Source organism: Balaenoptera physalus, assembly GCF_965194825.1.
Source record: "Balaenoptera physalus genome assembly, chromosome: 6".
NCBI lineage: Eukaryota > Metazoa > Chordata > Mammalia > Artiodactyla > Balaenopteridae > Balaenoptera > Balaenoptera physalus.
Window position 1 is genome coordinate 4,334,020 of NC_138885.1, and position 23,918 is coordinate 4,357,937.

General features: G+C 38.5%; 1 protein-coding gene and 1 long non-coding RNA gene across 3 annotated transcripts in view; one reads left to right on the plus strand and one right to left on the minus strand.

Annotated features, from left to right (window-relative positions):
• LOC309662709 overlaps positions 1–23,918 on the minus strand; it is a 435,223-nt gene that overhangs the window by 213,022 nt on the left and 198,283 nt on the right. The window lies entirely within an intron of this gene.
• On the plus strand, positions 315–16,811 carry LOC309662688 (tripartite motif-containing protein 43-like). Of its 2 annotated transcripts, XM_082465702.1 has the most exons (7): positions 315–5,523; positions 6,375–7,736; positions 8,437–8,532; positions 11,306–11,536; positions 12,007–12,029; positions 12,873–12,970; positions 13,999–16,811. In XM_082465702.1, the coding sequence occupies exons 2-7, from the start codon at positions 7,335–7,337 to the stop codon at positions 14,490–14,492; spliced, it is 1,344 nt and encodes a 447-aa protein (XP_082321828.1). In that variant the 5' UTR covers positions 315–5,523; positions 6,375–7,334; the 3' UTR covers positions 14,493–16,811. The 2 variants fall into 2 exon arrangements, with proteins under 2 accessions (XP_082321828.1, XP_082321827.1); XM_082465701.1 differs by lacking the exon at positions 315–5,523 and having other exon boundaries at positions 5,837–7,736.

The window sequence follows — 23,918 nt, forward strand, 5'->3', positions numbered from 1 at the left end:
CTGAGGCTTGATTTGTGACCCAAGATGTTACCTACCCTGGAGAATGTTCCATGTGCAGTTGAGAAGAAAGTGTAATCTGCTGTTTTGGGATGGAATGTCCTATAAATATCAATTAAATCTATCTGGTCTATTGTATCACTTAAAGCTTCTGTTTCCTTATTTACTTTCATTTTGGATGATCTGTCCATTGGTGTAAGTGAGGTGTTAAATTCCCCCACTATTATTGTGTTACTGTTGATTTCCTCTTTTATAGCTGTTAGCAGTTGCCTTATGTATTGAGGTGCTCCTATGTTGGGTGTATATATATTTATAATTATTATTTCTTATTCTTGGATTGATCCCTTAATCATTATGTAGTGTCCTTCCTTGTCTGTTGTAACATTCTTTATTATAAAGTCTATTTTGTCTAATATGAGTATAGCTACTCCAGCTTTCTTTTGATTTCCATTTGCATAGAATATCTTTTTCCATCCCCTCACTTTCAGTCCGTATGTGTCCCTAGGTCTAAAGTGGGTCTCTTGTAGAAAGCATATATATGGGTCTTGTTTTTGTACCCATTCAGCAAGCCTGTGTCTTTTGGTTGGAGCATTTAATCCATTCACGTTTAAGGTAATTATCGATATGTATGTTCCTATGACCATTTTCTTAATTGTTTTGGGTTTGTTTTTATAGGTCCTTTTCTTCTCTTGTGTTTCCCACTTAGAGAAGTTCCTTTAGCACTTGTTGTAGAGCTGGTTTGGTGGTGCTGAATTCTCTTAGCTTTTGCTTGTCTGTAAAGCTTTTGATTTCTCCATGGAATCTCCAAGAGATCCTTGCTGTGTAGAGTAATCTTGGTGGTAGGTTCTTCCCTTTCATCACTTTAAGTATATCATGCCACTCCCTTCTGGCTTGTAGAGTTTCTGTTGAGAAATCAGCTGTTAACCTTATGGGAGTTCCCTTGTATGTTATTTGTCATTTTTCCCTTGCTGCTTTCAATAATTTTTCTTTGTCTTTAATTTTTGCCAATTTGATTACTATGTGTCTTGGCGTGTTTTTCCTTGGGTTTATCCTGTATGGGACTCTCTGCGCTTCCTGGACTTGGGTGGCTATTTCCTTTCCCATGTTAGGAAAGTTTTCAACTATAATCTCTTCAAAGATTTTCTCTGGTCTTTTCTATCTCTCTTCTCCTTCTGGGACCCCTATAATGCGAATGTTGTTTCATTTAATATTGTCCCAGAGTTCTCTTAGGCTGTCTTCATTTCTTGCCATTCTTTTTTCTTTATTCTGTTCTGCAGCAGTGAATTCCACCATTGTGTCTTCCAGGTCACTTATCCGTTCTTCTGCCTCAGTTATTCTGCTATTGATTCCTTCTAGTGTAGTTTTCATTTCAGTTATTGTATTGTTCATCTCTGTTTGTTCTTTAATTTCTCTAGGTCTTTGTTAAGCCTTTCTTGCATCATCTCGATCTTTGCCTCCATTCTTTTCCCGAGCTCTTGGATCATCTTCACTATCATTATTCATAATCTTTTTTCTGGAAGGTTGCCTATCTCCACTTCATTTCGTTGTTTTTCTGGGGTTTTATCTTGTTCCTTCATCTGGTATATAGCCCTCTGCCTTTTCATCTTGTCTATCTTTCTGTGAATGAGATTTTTGTTCCACAGGCTGCAAGATTGTAGTTCTTCTTGCTTCTGCTGTCTGCCCTTTGGTGGATGAGGCTATCTAAGAGCCTTGATGGGAGAGACTGGTGGTGGGTAGAGCTGTCTGTTGCTCTGGTGGTCAGAGGTCAGTAAAACTTTAATCCACTTGACAGTTGATGGGTGGGGCTAGGTTCCCTCCCTGTTGGTTGTTTGGCCTGAGGCAACCCAACTCTGAGGCCTACCTCGGCTCTTTGGTGGGGATAATGACAGACTCTGGGAGGGCTCATGCCAAGGATTACTTCCCAGAACTTCTGCTGCCAGTGTCCTTGTCCCCACGGTGAAACAGAGCCACCACCCGCCTCTTCAGGAGACCCTCTAACACTAGCCGGTAGGTCTGGTTCAGTCTCTCCCGGAGTCACTGCTCCTTCCCCTGGGTCCCGATGCACACACTACTTTGTGTGTGCCCTCCACGAGTGGAGTCTCTGTTTCTCGCAGTCCTGTCGAAGTCCTGCAATCAATTCCCACTAGGCTTCAAAGTCTGATTCTCTAGGAATTCCTCCTCCCATTGCCAGACCCCCAGGTTGGGAAGCCTGACGTGGGGCTCAGAACCTTCACTCCAGTGGGTAGACTTCTGTGGTATAAGTGTTCACCAGTCTGTGAGTCACCCACCCCCCAGTTATGGGATTTGATTTTACTGTGATTGCGCCCCTCCTACTGTCTCATTTTGGCTTCTCCTTTGTCTTTGGATGTGGGGTATATTTTTTGGTGAGTTCCAATGTCTTCTTGTCAATGATTGTCCAGCAGCTAGTTGTGATTCTGGTGTTCTCACAAGAGGGAGTGAGAGCACGTCCTTCTACTCTGCCATCTTGGTTCCTCCTATGATTCCATTTCTATGAAATATCTTCTCACAGTTCTGGAGACAGGAAGTCCAAGACGCCTGGGCCAGCAGGTTTGGTCTCTGGTGAGAGCTCTTGCCTTGGATTGCAGATGTCCATTTTCTCTGTGCATGTCACCCATATCTTCTTTTTTATACAAGTGAGGAAAGACAGTCTCTTCAACAAATGGTGCTGGGGAAAGTGGACGGCTACAAGTAAAAAAATGAAATTAGAACATTCTTTAATGTCATACCAAAATAAACTCAAAATTGATTAAAGACCTAAATGTAAGACCAGATACTATAAAACTCTTAGAGGAAAACCCAGGCAGAACACTCTTTGACATAAATTGCAGAAATATCTTTTTCAAGCCTTCTCCTAAAGTAATGGAAATAGAAAAAGAAGTAAATGGGAACTAATTAAACTCAAAAGCTTTTGCACAGCAAAAGGAAACCATAATCAAAATGAAAAGACAACAAATAGAATGGGAGAAAATGTATGCAAAAAATGTGACCAAGAAGGGATTAGTCTCCAAAACTTACAAAAAGCTCATGTGGCTCAGTATCAAACGAACAAACAACCCAATCAAAAAATGGGCAGAAGAACTAAATAGACATCCCTCCAAAGAAGACATACAGATGGCCAAGAGGCACATGAAAAGATTCTTTTTATTTATTTATTTATTTATTTATTTTTGGCTGTGTTGGGTCTTTGTTTCTGTGCAAGGGCTTTCTCTAGTTGTGGCAAGCAGGGGCCACTCTTCATCACGGTGCATGGGCCTCTCACTATCGCAGCCTCTCTTGTTGTGGAGCACAGGCTCCAGATGTGCAGGCTCTGTAGTTGTGGCTCACGGGCCTAGTTGCTCCATGGCATGTGGGATCCTCCCAGACCAGGGCTTGAACCCGTGTCCCCTGCATTGGCAGGCAGATTCTCAACCACTGCACCACCAGGGAAGCCCATGAAAAGATTCTTAACATTGCTAATTATTGGAGAAATGCAAATCAAAACTACATGAGATATTACCTCACACCTGTCAGAATGGCCATCATCAAAAAGTCTACAAACAATAAAGACTGGAGAGGGTGTGGAGAAAAGGGAACCCTCCTACACTGTTGGTGGGAATGTAAATTGATACAGCTACTATGGATAACAGCATGGATGTTCCTTAATAATCTAAAAATGAGCTACCATATTCTTTAGCAACCCCACTCCTGGGTATATATACAGAGAAAAACATGGTTTGAAAGGATACATGCACCCCAATGTTCATTGCCATGCTATTTACAATAGCCAAGACATGGACACAACCTAAATGTTCATCAACAGGTGAATGGATAAAGAAGATGTGATACATATATACAATGAAATATTACCCACCCATAAAAAAGAACAAAAAATGCCATTTGCAGCAACATGGAGGGACCTAGCAATTGTCATACTGAATGAAGTTAAGTCAGATAGAGAAAGACAAATATCATATGATATTGCTCATATGTGGAATCTAAAAAAAATGGTACAAATGAAGTTATTTACAAAGCAGAGTCACAGATGTAGAAAACAAACTTATGGTTACCAGGGAGTAAGGTGGGGGGAAGGGATAAATTGGGAGATTGGGATTGACATGTACACACTACTATATATAGAAATATAACTAATAAGGACCTACTGTATAGCACAGGGAACTCTACTCAATACTCTGTAATGGCCTAAATAGGAAAAGAATCTTTAAAAAAGAGTGGACATATGTATATGTATAACAGATTCACTTTGCTGTACATCTGAAACTCACACAACATTGTAAATCAACTGTATGCCAATACAAATTTTACAATAAATAAATAAAAATTTCTGTCACGTATCCTTCCTTGAGTGAAGACCCAAGGCCCATCATTGATTAAATAGGAAAATACTTTGAGAAATAGAATTCAAATCTAGTCAAGATAAAGAAAACCAAGATAAAGAAAACCTTAAAGATAGTTGCCCAAATTTAACAGACAATATCATATTTCTTTCACAAAATGTCTGTGATTCATTTTAGTCAATCATATATTATACAAATATCATGTAATCATTAAATCCACAACATAGCATCGATATTTCAATTGCACATACATATTGAATAATAGAATGAGAGGGTATGAGATAATATGTAGGGAACAATAAAAAAGGACAGAGTCTTAGAGAAGAACCATTAACAGCTATTGTGTGTACAGTTATAGATGGAAAGAAAAATAGCAATAGTGTGTTACCAAAAAATAAAAAATAAATAAAAATAAAACAAACAGTAAACACTCAGAGGGTAGAATTTTATAGAGAACTGAGTGAAAAGTATAAAATTTCAGAGAATTTTAGTTCAGATGAGGTTAAACATCAAACATTTGAAGACTATCTCTGCCAGAGAAGTAAGTGGTATTATTGGGGAGCTTGAGTGCATTGGGTTGAAAAATGGAATGTGAAGGACTCCTCTTTCTGAAGAAATATCAAGGAAGTAATGCGGACAGATTCAGACAGGTAACCAAATATAGTGGGTAATAATGGATCGCTGCAATTAAGACTAAAATATAGTTCCTTAAATGCAGATAAGAAATTGGTATTTGGGGAGTGCATTTATTTTCCTAACGACAACTTCATGGATTACAAGTGTGAATTTAAGGTGTGACTTTTTACCAGAGATTGGATTGTGGCAATTGGATTAAGTAGGTTTCAAAAGGTTTGACTTCAATCATTGGCATCAGGGTGTGTTTTCAACTCTGCCAAAATCTAATCACGTGCACCTATACCTTTTCTAAGGTTTGATAACACTATCACTTAGAGGAAATGGGCGTGGTCTTTGGAGAATATATAAAACTTCCAGCAAAGAGCCAAGCTCATTCTTCCCCAGAACCCAGAACTGTTGTGTTTGGAGTTGGCTGGGCTGTGGAGACTTTTGAAAGTTACTGCCACCAGGACGTGAGCACCTAATCCCTGAACTGGATTTTTAACAGAGTTATTTACTGAACAAGAGTGGAACAGTTCATTAACTATACCCAAAGGTGAGTTCTGATCAAGGTACAATGAATTTCTGCTATGTTCACTTAAAAATGAGACTTTAATGGTAACATGGACATGAAAACTAAGTTGTTGTTTTTTCTATCAGAAATATGTATATCAAACATTTATTCCATGTGTGATTTGTAGACAAGTAACTTATTTTACCTACACTATGTTAATTAACTTCATTATAAAATAGAAAATTAGTTAATATTTTTGAGAGGATTAAAATAGTTAATCCATATAAAAGGAGTTAATCCAATGCCTAGAAATAGTAAACACACACATATTAGGTTTTCCTATTATCGTTTTAATATTAAAATGATCATTTATGTTATCAATCTAGAAATGATTATATTCATAATGAATTCTTATACAGGTTCTAACCCACTCTACACAGGGCTTATCTATATTTTCTCACTGTTCATCAAACTATCTCCTCATTTGACCCATGTTTGAGTCAATGACTTTATGTTCCACACCAGTGGTCCCCAACTTTTGGCACCAGGGACTGGTTTCGTGGAAGACGTTTTCCACGGACGTGGTGGGGAATGGTTCAGGCGGTAATGCGAGCGGCAGATGAAGCTTCGCTCGCTCACCCGCCGCTCACCTCTTGCTGTGTGGCCCGGTTCCTAACAGGTCCCGGACTGGGGACTGGGGACCCCTGTTCTATACCACTGAAAATTGTGTGGTCATCGATCAGAAGTCCATAACTTCCCTGTCAAGAATTTTTCTTATAAATAGATCTGTGCACCATCACTTCACTGCTCATGATTTTTCAAAAGGCATCTTAAAGCTGATGTTATAGTTGTTCAGTTAAGCGATTGTTTACTTTCTGTCTCTTTTTGACCAGAACAAAATCCTCAGCCTTGGAAAGAAGTAGCCTCCTTCATTCAACTTATAGATGGGGAAGATAACAGCAATCATATATAGTTAAACCAAATATTTAGTCACAATGTATGATAACTGAAAGTATACCTTCTTTAATTTGAATAACCAGTTTAATACGACATGATGGTAATAAAGTGAGGAACTTATTAAAAAACAATTTTTGGGCTGATACTGTTTTTCCAAATGATTTTCACATCCATTGATGATTCTGGTCTGAATATATTAATTCTGATGGTTGTGAAATGACTTTTCTATTTCCTTGATTCCTGTTACATTTATCGATTGGCAGTCTCAGAGTTGGTTAATTTATTGCCTCGATGATATTGTCCAAAACCATGTCTTCCATTTCTCTGTTGCCCTCAGGTTGTATGCTTTGGTTACTAGGCAAATGCATTTTGTGGTCACAAAAAGACAGCCCCATGCATCACTTTCAAACACTGTCCAGATGAACCTAAAACAGTTGACTCTTCCTTATGTTTCTTTGCATGAGCAAAAAAAATATTGACAAAACCCTCCTAATAATATTTTCTTCAAATTTCATTGTCCTAATAGGGTCAAATGACCATATAACCTATCACTGGAAGAGGGATAACGGTGGTTGTTCTAGGTGAAATACTCTTTGGCAGGGGATTGTGCTGGAATTGTATTAGAGAGCTGAAATCCTGATGGAAAAGCTGTGTTTGACACATCAATATGCTGTCTGAATAAAATGAGGACACTCTGTTACTCAGCATCCTCTTTCTGTTATATGCAATACATATATGTTACATGCAATACAGCTATATACACTACCTTATTGGTATGAGTGGGAAGTAAATAATTCTTATACCCCTTGGTATTGTTAATGGCTTTGAAAAGGTACTTCTTTTAAGGCTCATGACAACATAATGTTCCCTTTCTTTACTTGTCTCTCCTCAGAAACATGGGTTCCATCAGCTTCTGGAATGAATTCACCTGTCTCCTATGTGCAAAGTATTTCATAGACCCGGTCACTCTAATCTGTCAGCACAGCTTTTGCATGCCGTGTCTCTATCTCTGCTGGGAGGAAGCCAAACATCCTCCTCGCTGCCCTGTGTGCAGGGAACCATCCCATCACGTGAACTTGAAAACCAATATCGTTTTGAAGACAAAGGTATTCCTTGCCAGACGGACAGGACCCTATGACTTATTAAGCTGTGCAGAAGAGATATGTGAGATACACATGAAAACAAAAAACTTCTTTTGTGAGGTCACCAAAAATGTGCTTTGTTTACCTTGCTGTAAGTCTGAGGAGCATGGGGCTCACAGACATTGTTCCATTGAGTGGATGGCTGAGAAATACCGGGTAAGCAATGGCTGAGAGAGAAGTTTGAACCTGGGGGGCTCTTTACCTGAGAGAGAATGCAAAAGAAAGTGAAGTTAATTATTCTTCATTCATGTAAAATATAAAGCAGATACTAACTAGTATTATGTGCCAGGTCCTAGGATAAACTATTGAAGAAAATATGTTCTCAATCTTAAGTGCTTAAATTTTTTACTTTTTAAAATCTTAAAACTTGAGTTCTTGGTTATAATGAGGTTGATCATGTTTGGAACTGTGATTAGTCAGTGTAAAACCAAGATGGACAAATCTGTTAATTTCAGTGGTTATTGGTCACTATAACCATGATTTCAACAAACCTAATCTCATAGAGTCTATTTAGAAACATTGTCCTTTAGCTAAAATAATAGAATAGTAAGAGACAAGAACTATCAGCAGGACAACTAAAATCTGACACAGGATTTACATAATGAAAATTGGTTAGGTGAAATAAAGTTTGGGGACAAGTTTCCTCTATGGAGAAACACCCTTTCCAACTACCGGTCTATTCTGTGGTTATAAATGTCCTACATATTAGATAATTGGGCTTAACAGTGAAAATAAATTCTCCCTTTGTCTTCTTGAGTGATCACTTATAAGATATTCCCTGCCATTCTTCATCCATTAGGATCTGAAATTTTCAATATCAGCTTCTCTGATACTCACACTGTTGGTTCTTTTGCAGCAAAAGCTTCTGAAGCAAATGAGGTCTATGTGGCAAAAGATACAAGAAAATAAAAGAAATCTAAAGAGAGAAGTCAGCAAACTCAGGACATGGGAGGTAAGCAAGAAATTCTGTTTCATTCAGCACCAGTTTGGGACACTTGGTGGTTATTCAATAAGATCTTGAACTAACAATCATAATATTTATGTTTCTCTATGGGTGACTATCCAATAGCAAAAGGCTTTCATCTACTCATGTAGAAAGAAGTATGTCCCCTTATAGGATTTCTTTCTAAAATCAAAATATCGAAGTAAAAGATCTTATTTCCTGGGCAACACCATAACACACCAACATATACAGAAAAATCACAATCAACAAGGTATTCTATAATTACTGAATGAGGTAAACTCAGGGTTTCTCAGAAGGAAAATCTTTGAAAATTCAGGGAGACCTTCTCGGACTATTTGGTTGATAAAGAACAATTTGAAGTAGGAAATTCATGGAGATGACAGGCATGTAAATGTGTGCAAGCTGAAGACTAGAAACAAGAGGATCATGTGGATATTGAGATTCTACAAAGTTCATATTGGTTGATACCTATACTATTAGAGAGGCAGTGTTGAGAGATATGGCTGGAAATGGAGGATAGGTCAGTTCAAAATGTGACCTAAATGCATGGCTGAGAAATTTGGATCTACCATTTGTTGATTCAGAAATATGAATTGAGCACCACTAATAGGAGTGGTGAAATAACAGTACATATAGATTCTCAAGGAAGTAATGATTTCATGATGGAAACATATAAACAAGCAATATTAAAATATACTTCTCACCATTACAAAGGAAATTTAAATGGGACTCTGTGTATGACAAGGAGATATAGGAAAATTAACTCAATTATTTAAAGGTGATATACTTAAGGTTATCACTTACAATATTTTCCCTTTGAAATGTTGAGTGCTGTGTCATAATAACTCTTCTAAGTCACTGTAGAAATAGACAAAAAGAACAGCTTTCCTTGTACTCAAGGAACTAATGGAGTAGTGGAGAGAGCCAATTAACAATTCAAAATATAACCTTTATGGCTTGATCCTTTGTGCTAAGTGTTTTTGAGAAAAATTTAGCAGTAAAGGTAAATAGGAATAGTAATTTTGATAAAATTAAAATTTACATATGATCACAAAAAAGTTACAGTGGAAGATCACATTTGGGCTGACACCTGTGTGAGGTGTCTAGGCGGGTGGCTATTTGGGGAAAGAGCTTTTTAGGAAGAGATAACTAAACTCAACACATCTTAGACTTAACCTATCCTTTTCTCATAGCACACTTGCCTTTATTTCTCCATTGTGTAAGCTAGATATGAAGGAGAATGAGAAAGAGTAGTGAAATTGGAAGTCCGACCTTAAAGTTGGAGAATCCTTAAAAGAATGTACAGGAATAAATTGGCCACAGATAATGGGAAACTGTAGGACTCAAGAGATATCTTTTATGGTAGAGAAATGTGAGAAAATAAGATTGATTTGATTGTAATGTTAAGAGGATAAAATTTAAAAACTGAGAACCAGTTTCTTCTCTGAAGTTGAAACATCACTGAGGATGGAAACAAAGGAAGAAATGCTGCTTTGGGTTAAGAAAATTTTTGTTTGAGAAATGTTGCACTTTGAGTTTTGGGGAGATATCCTCACAAAAATAGGTCGTAGGGAATCGAATGAATGAGGTTGGAGCTTACTTGAAAGATTTCGTCTGGACAGGGACATTTCACAAAATTGTCTCTATTTTCTAGGCATTAGATGGATACCACAGGAGAGTTTTAAGAATGAAAAGAATAAAATTTTTACATGAAAAGATAACTGGAGGGATCTCTGTGTTAATGGGTCCAGCAGGGAAAGAGGAGTTGGTCAATGTAAATTGATGGAGGGACACACAGAGAGAGGGATTTTTTTGAAGCCCAAGGTTTATAGATTTTATAGAAGGAAAGATTGGTGTTAATAGGAAGAAGTTCTTAGTAACATGCATAGGAAGAATTATGTGGATTCAGCGAAGGAGGTTCTTGGTGATATGATGAATGTGGTTTCAAACAGGAGCTGGGAATTGAAGAGAGTTCATTGTTTTGATGGAAGATTGAGTTTCATTAATGTGTACAGTGAATGTACACCTGTGATCAAAAAATTTGCTTTCTTGGAGGTAAAAATGACAGCACAAGAACCAAATGAAGATGTTGGGTCAATGGTCCATGTTCTGTTTTGCTTAAAACAATGTGAGTCAAATATTTTTAAAAGTTGAGGGGAAAGAAGGAAAAGAGAAAGTCAAAAAAAAAAAAACACACAAAAAAGAGAGAGAGAGAGAAGATGGGAATTAGGACGAGAAGGTGGTTGTCTGTGGACCAGCATCTCTAAGGGTAGGGTGGAGGTCAGCTAAGAAGTGGAGTGTATAGCCTCAGGCAGGAGGAGTCAAGCTGCATCCATGCACACAAGGTTCTGGCCTGCATGCAGTTTGTGGACCTGGATGTTAATACTTTAGAAAGGTCTTATCTAACTGTATGAAGTAATATTTGCTATTATTTCCTAAAAGCAGAGGAAATATCTGAGGTTAAGAGACTAAATTGATTTAGTCATTAGAGTACTGTGTGTATTATATAACACAATTATTAAATCACAAGTACCTGTTTTTAAGAAAGTGTGCATACTTGAGGCAAAGTGTTTAGAATCAAGATACTGACTTCAGGTTCAATGAAATTAAAAAGTGAGTTGAACAAATAAAAAAGGAGTCCCAAAAAAGCTGTTCTTAATGAAAGTACCAAATTTCTAACTATCAGAAGACAAATTGTTGATAATTGAGAGGAATGAAATCTGCTAAAATATATGACCTAATTAATTCATTGCCACTCTAGGGTTATGTGACACTGTGTAGGAATATGATCCGGCCTGAATACTGGAAGGTTTGTCCCTTTGTCTACCATGAAGAGAAACGTTATTTAGGGAAAATAGAAGAGGAAAGCGATGAGATTTTTCAGCAACTCAAAGGAACTCAACACAATATGTACCTAAAGGGGAAACTCTTAAGTCAGATATATGAGGAACTCAAGGAATTGTGCCATAAACCAGACATGGAGCTGCTCCAGGTAAGGACTGAGGACTGGAGATTCATGGTGTTGCTTGGATAATATCCACCTTTCCTTAGCCTTCCATCATGTGCTTTCTTATCATGTTTTCTGATGCTGTGATAATATGCTGTCCAGGTAATGCTAATGACCAAAGGCCATTCTTGCCATACACAAGAATAACAAAGCTTTGTGGAAAGGTAAGTAAAAGAAATCCTAGAGTCATTCTTTTTCAATTCTCCTAACAGACATTCAATTACTGAACAACTGCAACAGAGAAGCTTGTTGGAAGATATATGAATTTATATCTGGACCCGGCAATAATGAAAAATTTGAGAATCTTGACAACTCATTTCCCCTTCCTGTTTCTTTGCCCATGATACAATTTGCTGAAATTTGAGTTCACCCACCCTAGGGAATAAGAAACTACGTCTTCGCTTTGAATCTTGTGAAGTGTACTAAGACTATCTTTTCTGTTTCCCTCTTTACAGCATTATGACAACATGTTGAAAAGGTAAGTTTGCCCTCCTTTTCAAGTTTTAAGAACTGTAACTGTGATCAGCCATTTGATGCTGAAATAGGAGCATAAGTTATCATGACACTATAACTCCTTTCCTAAAGTATTTATGTTTCCCTTTCTCCAAAGGTAGAAAGAGTGTCCTTGGTTGTTTTGCCTAAGGTGGAGCTGGGTAGAGGGTTTATTTACAAGGTTCTGTGCAAAGGTTACATGAAGACAACTACCATTTTTGTAGAAATATAAAAACACACGGGGAATGTGCCCAAAGCCAGGACAGGATTATGTGCAAAAAATAAGGGTTTCAGAGAAACCTAATGTAGAAGCAAGGAGAGAATGTGCTTAAAGAGGTTCATCAGGGTATTGGCTTTCCATGTGTAGCACAAGGCAACTTCAAATGGAAAGGCTGTACAATACACTTAGTGAAACCAGGTCCTAGGAAGCAAAATTGCTGCCCTAGCTAAGCTCCTCAACCACTAGTTTGTTTATACAGACACTGAGCATTTCAGTGGTAACTAGTGTGGATTAAAATTCATAGTGCCTTTCTTGAATGTCCACAATTTTGAGCCATGTTGCATAGCTCTGTGATTTGCTGAGAGGACTCCGTCATAATTAATTTAAATTGGATCCTAGGATTGCAGTCTTAGCAGATGGGATAGGATTTTCTTTGATTTTCATAAAACAAATTGTCATTTGCTGCATTCCCTAGTTTGGGGATTTACTTTCATGGCCCCTGAACCTAATTATTGGGATTTAAATAAAGTGTCTTCAGAGGCATGTAGATATAATCATTGTGATGAAAACTGTGAGCTCAAAAGAGCAACCACATGTTGTTCCTTGCAGGAGTGAGTCAGCACAGCTGCACATGCCCCAGCCTGTAGTCCCACAGCTCAGTTCATGGCCCATTCCTGGACTGGTAGACTGGCTCAACCAATTCCAAGGTAACAAGTAGACCTCTGTTGGTAGAGTTGTACATTCCCCTTTGTTAGTGTCCTGTGGGTGACCTTCCCCATTTCTCAATCTGTGGATTCTTTGCTGGGAACTTTTATAACCAAATTTACCCTTATAAAAGAATAACATATATGGAAAAAAATACTAATTGGTATCTGGAAAATAAAACCATTTATGATGGGTTGTAGTAAGCTATCTGGAGGGTAAAAAATAGGAAAGGATAATTGATGGCCTGAAGTAGGCTGAGGTATGGTGTTGACTGTTCACATGAAACATGTAACTCTGCATGTACATTCAGTGCTTTCCAAGTCTTAGGAAAGTGAGGTTATCATTGGTTGTGAGATGCTTAGAGAGTTTTAACTTGGTTTATAAAACTGTTTGTAATAAATACAAAAGATATTTTATTCACATCACACAAAAATACTGTATGATCAAGTTTATTACAAACATAATATGAAAATTTATGCACATTGGCAAAGTAAACTGATAATTTGTTTCATTAAATTTGTCCCATTTTTTTCAAGGTATGCTGGCCAACAATTCTCACAAAAAAAACACTTCAAAAAATATGAATTTTTCTTTCATTTTATGTTAACTTTGCATGCTTTAGTGAAAACTCCTTATGTCAGGAAAAAGTGCTCACTCTGTAGGAGTTATCATTACTATTAATTTTATTATTGTACATTTTCTAGGAGATGGGCAAGCTACTTTTGTTTCTGACAGTAAATTTTTAGTTAATTGCAAATTTCAAATATTCCAAGTAAAATAATGGCTAAAATTTAGCAATATGTCATATATATTTATTTTTAAATTATGATTTCTTCCATTTTTATCTAGCTAAAATCTTATTATGAAGACAGACCAGTAGACCTTGGACTGCAAAAGATTTCTAAAGCTCTCTTCTGTCTTGCCACCTATTTCTAATAATAAGCTAGGAAACCCAGACACTATATAAAGCTCTTGTCCATCAGGAATTTATAACAGTCTGTTAATATAATTTTTTTCCTTCTTCCTGCAGTGTACATTGCCTTGGATAATGAAATAGTCACTGGTCATGTCCCTGTGTTTGAAGATCTGAGACGTCTGCTGGCTGGTCCTGATCATCCTGGTGTCGACAACACTCCACCAAGATCTAAATATCTTCTTGCCTGGGGAGCTGTGTCGTTCACTTCCGGTCAACATTACTGGGAGGTGGATGTGGCGGGCTGTTGCAGCTGGGCAATTGGATTTTGTAATGATTCTTGGGCAAGAAAGAATGACATGGTACTTGACTCGGAGGGAATTTTTCTACTTCTTTGTATCAAAGAGAACAACCAGTGCAGTCTCTTTACCTCCTCCCCACTATCACCTCAATATGTCAAAAGGCCTCTAGGCCGGGTGGGGTTGCTCCTGGATTATGATGGTGGATTCCTGAGCTTTTTCAATGTGGCCAATAGTTCCCTCATTTGTCGTTTCCTCTCCTGCTCCTTCTCTTCTCCTCTCAGACCTTTTCTTTGCTCTGGACATCCCTGATCAGGGACAGGTCAAAAATCTGACCACAGGTGTCAGGAATATCAATAACTGAGATTGTTAATTTAGTGCCCACTTGATTTTCTGTAACTTCACCCTCCTTTATGAAATGTATTAATTGATTTTCTTAAAAGGTTGGATATGTTAAGTGTATAAATTTGTTTCTGTTTTCTTTAAATAAAAATAATCTCTCTTGGAATGCTGTGCATTTGTTATTCTATGTCTTGGTCTGTTCACTTGATTTCTAAGGTAACGGAGGTCAACAATACTTGGTGTGTTTATCCAGTTTAGTAGGTTAAAGCAAGAGCACAGTGTTCTTCTCACTGGCAGACTTGGAATTCTCTTCTCCCTGCTATGCGTCTGCTAAATCATGTTCCCTCATCAAATCTCAGTTTTTAAATCTTTTTTTCATGGATTTATTTTTAAAGCTTCCAGACTAAATGAGAGCATCTTGTTGGATAGGCTCTGCACATCTTATATTTTTCTTCATAAAAATCACAGCCTAATACTGGCTTTCCCTTCTAGTTTACCTGCTGGAAGAAGGTTTATGTCTGCTATATGTACCGATAAGTTACAGGCAAGTAGAACACACTTACCTGCCTTAAATACATCTGTCTGAGTAAGTTAATAGAGGTACAAGGTCATAAATGAAAACATGATCTATGACTGTTTAAAATCTTGTTAAATGTAACAAAAATCAGATGGAAAAATGGAGGCTGTAATTTACCAAATATGCAAAATAGGCTACCTGTAAAAATAGGCTCGATAAATTCTCTATTATAGACACACTAAATGTAAATGCACACATATATTAACAGAATGAAATTGATAGAGAAAATAAGACTGCATACCTCAGAAGTTTCAGAAATTTTAATGAAGAAACCTGTAGTCACAGATCTTGAATTCTCGCCTATCTCAAAGGACAGTAACATTTTTCCTGTGTAAAATGAAGAATATTCAAGAAAAAATTGCATTTAAAAGGTATCTAAAGTTAATAAAATCTTAAAAGTCAATGTAATAGTACATTCCTACCATGATTCATACGATCTGTAACTACCATATGATCCATTAATTTCACTTCTGGATATTTATTAGAAGAAATCAAAAGGACAAACTGGAAAAGATATATGGATACAATCTCTTTACAACAGCACCTAGATTAATATTTGCTTAAATAATTGCAAGAGATGTGAGTGTGCTAGAAAGCGGCTGGTGGACTCCCTTAAATCCCTGTAGTTCAGCCTAGCCAGGTGACACACTAGAAATCCATTACAAGCACATATGCCATTTAGCATTAAAAAGTATAAAAAATATAAAAGTTCTCTCATTTTAGGCTTACTACACAGGATTCCCTACCCAGAGAATGACCTGAATATTCACCCTGTTTCTCAATAAATGCATCATTTTAGTAAACATTTCTTATTGCAGTGTTAATAATATGGTAACACTAATAATGATAATACTGAAATTTTGTTATCTCTAATCACCTTATGAGAGCTTGACTGATATCAGTGTTTTTAACCTTTAATTTTATATCCTTCAGTGTATTAATTGTTTTGTGGTGATTCCAATCAGTCTTCCCCAGTGTGCTTGACTCCCTCAAATACACACACACACACACACACACACACACACACACAGAGCATTCTTATGGATGTGATTCTAGATTCTTCTCCTGGTTGTGGCGGAAGCATGGAACCATGTGGTAAGTGAACCTGCAGGGTCTTGGCTTCTGAGGTCAGTGGAGCCACAGAAAATTCTTGTGACCTATTCTGTGGCCTGGACTTTCCTGCATTGTCATCTGCTACTTGTCTGCTAACTTAGGGTCCCAACAGCCTAACCTGAGAACAACCAGAGACCCTGGAGGTTACTGAAAAGCTGTTAGGGGGCTGACACTGTCTGTGGCTGGAGAGTTTTAATGGCTGTCAGCAGCATTTACAGATAATATGTAAATTATCAATCAGTTAAAAAAGGATGTTAATCTGTATTATTGTATTTTTATTACTTAGAATTATTATTTATATTATTCTATATCTTGTAGAATAAAGTTAACTGTTTTTTTCTGCATATCTCAGGAGAATGTTAATATTTCAAGTTGTTTTTCTTTGGCATAAAACTTTGACCTCTCCTTCAAAAATGAATTAGCGGTGGTTTGTGACCACCTAGAGGGGTGGGATAGGGAGGGTGGGAGGGAGGGAGACGCAAGAGGGAAGAGATATGGGAACATATGTATATGTATAACTGATTCACTTTGTTATAAAGCAGAAACTAACACACCATTGTAAAGCAATTATACTCCAATAAAGATGTTTAAAAAAAAAAGAATTAGTACCTACTTGTGAGAAAATTGACAATTGGCTGCTTAACAAGAGCTTATTTCTGCATCCAATGCAGTCGTTGTTTAAAGAAATAAGAAATAACAGAAATAAATATATATCTAAAATAAATTATTATATGGCCTGAGTCAAAATACTTCCAATCTTTTTCAAAATTTTGTAGTCTGGTATTCATTGTCAAAATTTTATTAAATGTATTTGTATTTTATTGACTCATTTTTATGTATTGTTTATTTAGACACATGGATTTCACTGATTTTATGTAAAAAATGTAAATTATATTGACTTCATTGAGATTTATGACATTTTCTTTGGAAAAATCCTTAACTACATTTACAAGCCACTCTATAGAAAAATATTGAGTATATTTAGAGTTGGTCCCTGGAACTAACAAGAGCCATGCAAGGGAAAATGCACCTCCATAATCTGACACAGAAGTAAGTGTCATGCAGGTCCAGGGCAGGTGAAGGCCAACATCCAAGGAAGGTTAAGTTCTGTTCCTGGTTCCATTATCCAGCTACCTGAGGGAGCCTAGTTCCAACTATTCCAGCTCTAGGCTCGATGGTAATAAGGACCCTCTGTCCTCCTGGGGCAAACAGTGGAGATTCCCATTTTACTGAAGCAGCCTGGACAGCACAGAGTTACAAGTAGGAGGAACCAGGGGACTGGGAACCCAGCTCTTTTAGTTGCAGTGCCTCAGACATGTGCTTACAGGGACTGGTTGTAGGAGAGGGCTCCAATTTCCCAAGGACTGGATCTCAACAGGGTCTGAGGAAAAGCCTTCTGCTCCATTAGCTCTGGAAAAACCCCACGAGTAGCCAAGACCCAGGGACCAGAAGGGAATTTGTGGCTTAAAATGTGTAGTTCTCCAGGAGCTCACAAAACGTCCCAGGCTGCAGAAGCGCCTGGCTGTACCAAGGAATCCTGACGGTTTCTTAAGGGACTGGACACAGGAGGTAGGTGATCTGAGTGTCCACATAAAGACAATCTGCCCGCAGTGGGTGCACAGCCCTGGAGCCTCAGCCCTGGACTCAAGGGTGCCCATAGGTCTTTCTTTCTGAGTAGGCGATGACCCTGCAGACCTTCCCAGTGGTGACCCTTGGATCTCTATTCCCTTCCCTGCCTCTGCAGGTGCTCAGACTTTGAGAGCTCCACATGGTTTTTCTCCAGAGAGGAAGCTTTTCCATGAGGACGCATGCCGGCTCCCATACTTGGAGAACTGGCAGGGAAAGCACGGAGCAATTCTCTGCTCAGCCCAGAAGTCACCCTTGGCGGATGTTCGGGAAGGAGGGGCAGGCTGGTCCTAGAGCTGCTTTTCTTCCCTTTTTTTTACACACAGAGTCTACACCCCTCACCTCCAGCGCCTGCAGTCCTAGAGGACTCAGGTCCACTCCACTCCTGGACAGACCTGGCAGAATAACTAGAAAGGAATCCAGCATATAGGATTCTATCTTTCCTCCCCGTTTCCTCTTTGGTAACCATAAGGTTGTTTTCTATGTCTGTAGGTCTATTTCTGTTTTATAAATAAGTTCATTTGTATCTTTTTTTTTTTAAAGATTCCACATATAAGCGATATCATATGATATTTATCTTTCTTTGTCTGGCTTAGATCACTTAGTATGATAATCTTCAGGCCCATCCATGTTGCTACAAATGGAATTATTTCATTCTTCTGAAGGCTGAGTAATATTCCATTGTCTATATGTATACAACATCTTCTTTATTCATTCATCTGTCTGTGGACATTTAAGTTGCTTCTATATCTTGGCTACTGTAAATAGTGCTGCAATGAACATTCTAGTGTATGTATCTTTTCAAATTGTGGTTTTCGCTGGATATATGCCCAGGAGTGGGATTGCAGGATCATATGGTAACTCTGCTTTTAGTTTCCTAAGGAACCTCCATATCGTTCTCCATAGGGACTGTACCAATTTACATTCCCACCAGCAGTGTAGGAGGGTCTCTCTTTCTCCACACCCTCTCCAGCACTTATAATTTGTACGCTTTTTAGTGATGGCCATTCTCACCAGTTTGAGGTTATACCTCATTGCAGTTTTGAATTATATTTCTCTAATAATTAGTGATGTTGAGCTTTTTCCCATGTACCTGTTGGCCATTTGTATGTCTTTTTTGGAGAAATGTCTATTTAGATCTTCTGCCCATTTAAAAATATTTTTTATTGAGCTGTATGCATATTTTGGAAATTAATCTCTTATTGGTTGTATTGTTTACAAATATTTACTCCCAGTCTGTAGGTGTGTTTTCATTTTGTTTATGATTTCCTTTGCTGTGCAAAAGCTTTTGAGTTTAATTAGGTACCATTTGTTTAATTTTGTACTTTTATTTCCATTACTCTATGAGACAGATCACAAAAATCATTCCTGCAATTTATGCCAAAGAGTGCTCTGCCTATGTTTTCCTCTAGGAGTTTTAGAATATCTGGTCTTATGTTTCGTTCTTTAATCTAGTTTGTGTTTATTTTTGTATATTGTGTTACAGAATATTCTAATTTTATTCTTTTACATGTAGCTGTCCACTTTTCCCCAGCACCACTTATTGAAGAGACTGTCTTTTCTCCGTTGTATATTCTTTCCTGTTTGTCATAGATTAGGTGACCATAGGTTCCTGGGTTTGTCTCTGGGCTTTCTATCCTGTTCCATTGATCTATACTTCGGTTTTTGTGCCAGTACCATACTATTTTGATCACTAACTTTGTAGTATAGTCTGAAGTCAGGGAGCCTGATTCCTCCAGCTCCATTCTTTCTCAAAGTTGTTTTGGTTATTTGGGGTCTTTCATGTTCCACACTAATTTTAAATTTTTTAGTTCTAGTTCTGTGAAAAATGCCATTGGTAATTTGAGAGGGATTTCATTTAATCTGAAGTAGCCTTGCATTGTATAGTTGTTTAACAATATTGGTTCTTCCAATCCAAGAATAGGTATATCTTTCCACCTGTTCGTGTCCTCTTCAATTTCTTTCATCAGTGTGTTATAGTTTTCAGAGTACAAGTCTTTTGCCTCCTTAGGTCAGTTTATACCTAGATACTTGATTCTTTTTGACATGATGGTAAACAAGATTGTTTCCTTTATTTCTCTTTCTCATCTTTCTTTTTTAGTGTATAGAAGTGCAACAGATTTCTGTGGATTGATTTTGTATATTGCAACTTTACCGAATTCATTGGCAAGCTCTAGTAGTTTTCTGTTAGCATCTTTAGGATTTTCTATGAATAGTATCATGTCCTCTGCAGAGCTATTATATTTTTTAATGACACACTTCATACAAATTTTTTTTTTAATTTTGGAGACATAACTACTTTTGGTAAAAATATATTACTTATATTCACATGTAATGGGTTTGGTATTTTATGCATAATGGAAGTAAGAAGTTAGTTTTTAACATTTTCCAACATTAATTATAATGGTAAATATTAAAAGACATAACCCACATAAACAAAAGTGCTTTAGGATCTTTGATTTATTTTAGAAATACAAAGGAGTTTTGAGAGCACAAATTTGAGAATGCTGATCTAGGAAGAAAGTTTACCAAAAATAAGAGGAGTGGTTTTTACCTACTGGTGAGAAAGTTAGGTGACAATACTTTCCTCCTTATCTTGTTTTAATCCTGTACACAACATTCAAGCAAGACTGGTATGTTCTGAGTGGTGAGGATTAGCACAGGACAACACAGCCACAATCACTCTACTCCTTCTCAGCTGGCCAAGTGCAAATATTTGTATCTATTGTTTCTATTGTAAAAATCTTGTCCCGTTTATTACTTTTTTCCATTTTCTATTTGGCATGTTTTGCCAGAATACTTTTTTTCCAGTTTTGTGGAGATATAATTGACATGTAATATTGTATTCATTTTAGGTGTTATCAATAGAAAATCAAATAGCAATAAAGGTACGAAGAAAGAAAAGAGTATTGCATTAAAGACAAACTGAGGATTATTACCTGTGAAACAGATTCACAGAAGCTCTGAGAACTCTTCCTTTGGTTAGGAGATAGAGATGCAGTTTTATACATTTTTGAGACAGAGAATTTATGTATCATATTGACCAAAGTAGCATTGTATATAAAGTTCATCAAAGATGTCTTGGATCATTTATGCATATACAGAGTAAGAGGCTGGTCAATGTGACCCGCTATATGGCATGAAAAAGAAATATTAATCTTAAGATTACAATACTAGCATCTGAAGAAAGGGTCCATTTTTCTTAAACATTGATTATATCCTCCTGTTTTCAGAAGGTCTGGTTCATGTATACTGCAGATGCACATTGCACACTGGGAAAAGCCTACCACAAAAAGGGCATGTTATTTAATTATTTTTCTTTCTGTGTTTGATTGTCCCGCTGTATGATTTTTCTTCATCACCTTCACACTTCTGATCCTAAATCTATGGATAGGACTCGGGGCAAGATGGCGGAAGAGTAAGACATGGAGATCACCTTCCTTCCCACAGATACAGTAGAAATACATCTACACGTGGAACTGCTCCTACAGAACACCCACTGGCAGAAGACGTCAGACCTCCAAAAAGGCAAGAAACTCCCCACGTCCTTGGGTAGGGCAAAAGAAAAAAGAAATAACAGAGACAAAAGAATAGGGATGGGACCTGCACCAGTGGGAGGGAGCTGTGAAGGAGAAAAGGTTTCCACACACTAGGAGGCCCCTTTGCGGGTGGAGACTGCGGGTGGCAGAGGGGGGAAGCTTCGGAGCCATGGAGGAGAGTGCAGCAACAGGGGTGCGGAGGGCAAAGCGGAGAGATTCCCGCACGGAGGATCGGTGCCAAGCAGCACTCACCAGCCCGAGAGGCTTGTCTGCTCACCTGCCGGGGCAGGCGGGAGCTGGGAGCTAAGGCTCGGACTTCGGTCGGATAGCAGGGAGAGGACTGGGGTTGGCGGCATGAACACAGCCTGAAGGAGTTAGTGCACCACAGCTAGGCGGGAGGGAGTCCGGGCAAAAGTCTGCAGCTGCCGAAGAGGCAAGAGACTTTTTCTTGCCTCTTTGTTTCATGGTGCGCGAGGAGAGGGGATTCAGAGCGCCGCCTAAATGAGCTCCAGAGACGGGCGTGAGCTGCGGCTATCAGTGCGGACCCCAGAGACAGGCATGAGACTCTAAGGCTGCTGCTGCCACCACCAAGAAGCCTGTGTGCGAGCACAGGTCACTCTCCACACCGCCCCTACCGGAAGCCAGTGCAGCCTGCCACGGCCAGGCTCCCGTGATCCGGGGACAACTTCCCCAGGAGAATGCACGGTGCGCCTCAGGCCAGTGCAAGGTCACGCAGGCCTCTGCTGCTGCGGGCTCGCCCCGCATCCGTATCCTTCCCTCCACCCCGCCTGAGTGAGCCAGAGCCCCCGAAGCAGCTGTTCCTTTAACTCCATTCTGTCTGGGTGGGGAAGAGACGCCCTCAGGCGACCTAAATGCAGAGGCGGGTCCAAATTCAAAGTTGAACCCTGGGAGCTGTGCGAACAAAGAAGAGAAAGGGAAATCTCTCCCAGCAGCCTCGGAAGCAGCGGATTAAAACTCCACAAACAACTTGATGTGCCTGCATCTGTTGAATACCTGAATAGACAACGAATCATACCAAATTCAAGAGGTGGACTTAGGGAGCAGGATATATTAATTTTTACCCTTTTCCTTTTTTTGGGTGTGTATATGTGTATGCTTCTGGGTGAGATTTTGTCTGTATAGCTTTGCTTTATAATAGCTTTATTTTATTTTATTTTATCCTCTTTCTTTCTTTCTTTCTATTTTTTCTCCCTTTTACTCTGAGCCATGTGGATGAAAGGCTCTTGGTGCTCTAACCAGGTATCAGGGCTGTGCCTCTGAGGTAGGAGAGCCAACTTCATGACACTGGTCCACAAGAGACCTCCCAGCTCCACGTAATACCAAACGACGAAAATCTCTTAGAGATCTCCATCTCAACATCAAGACCCAGCTTCACTCAACGACCAGCAAGCTACAGTGCTGGACACCCTATGCCAAACAACTAGCAAGACAGGAGCACAGCCCCATCCATTAACAGAGAGGCTGCCTAAAATCATAATAAGGCCACAGACACCCCAAAACACACCACTAGACGTGGACGTGCCCACCAGAAAGACAAGATCCAGCCTCATCCACCAGAACACAGGCACTAGTCCCCTCCACCAGGAAGCCTACACAACCCACTGAACCAACCTTAGCCACTGGGGACAGATACCAAAAACAACGGGAACTATGAACCTGCAGCTTGTGAAAAGGAGACCCCAAACACAGTAAGATAAGCAAAATGAGAAGACAGAAAAACACACAGCAGATGAAGGAGCAGGGTCAAAACACACCAGACCTAACAAATGAAGAGGAAATAGGTAATCTACCTGAAAAAGAATTCAGCATAATGATAGTAAAGATGATCCAAAATCTTGGAAATAGAATAGACAAAATGCAAGAAACATTTAACAAGGACGTAAAAGAACTAAAGAGGAACCAAGCAACGATGAAAAACACAATAAATGAAATTAAACATACTCTAGACGGAATCAGTAGCAGAATAACTCAGGCAGAAGAACGGATAAGTGACCTGGAAGATAAAATGGTGGAAATAACTACTGCAGAGCAGGATAAAGAAAAAAGAATGAAAAGAACTGAGGACAGTCTCAGAGACCTCTGGGACAACATTAAACGCACCAACATTCGAATGATAGTGGTCGCAGAAGAAGAAGAAAAAAAGAAAGGGACTGAGAAAATATTTGAAGAGATTATAGTTGAAAACTTCCCTAATATGGGAAAGGAAATAGTTAATCAAGTCTTGGAAGCACAGAGAGTCCCATACAGGATAAACCCAAGGAGAAACACGCCAAAACACATATTAATCAAACTATCAAAAATTAAATATAAAGAAAACATATTAAAAGCAACAAGGGAAAAACAACAAATAATACACAAGGGAATCCCCATAAGGTTAACAGCTGATCTTTCAGCAGGAACTCTGCAAGCCACAAGGGAGTGGCAGGATATACTTAAAGTGATGAAGGAGAAAAACCTACAATCAAGATTACTCTACCCAGCAAGGATCTCATTCAGATTTGATGGAGAAATTAAAATCAT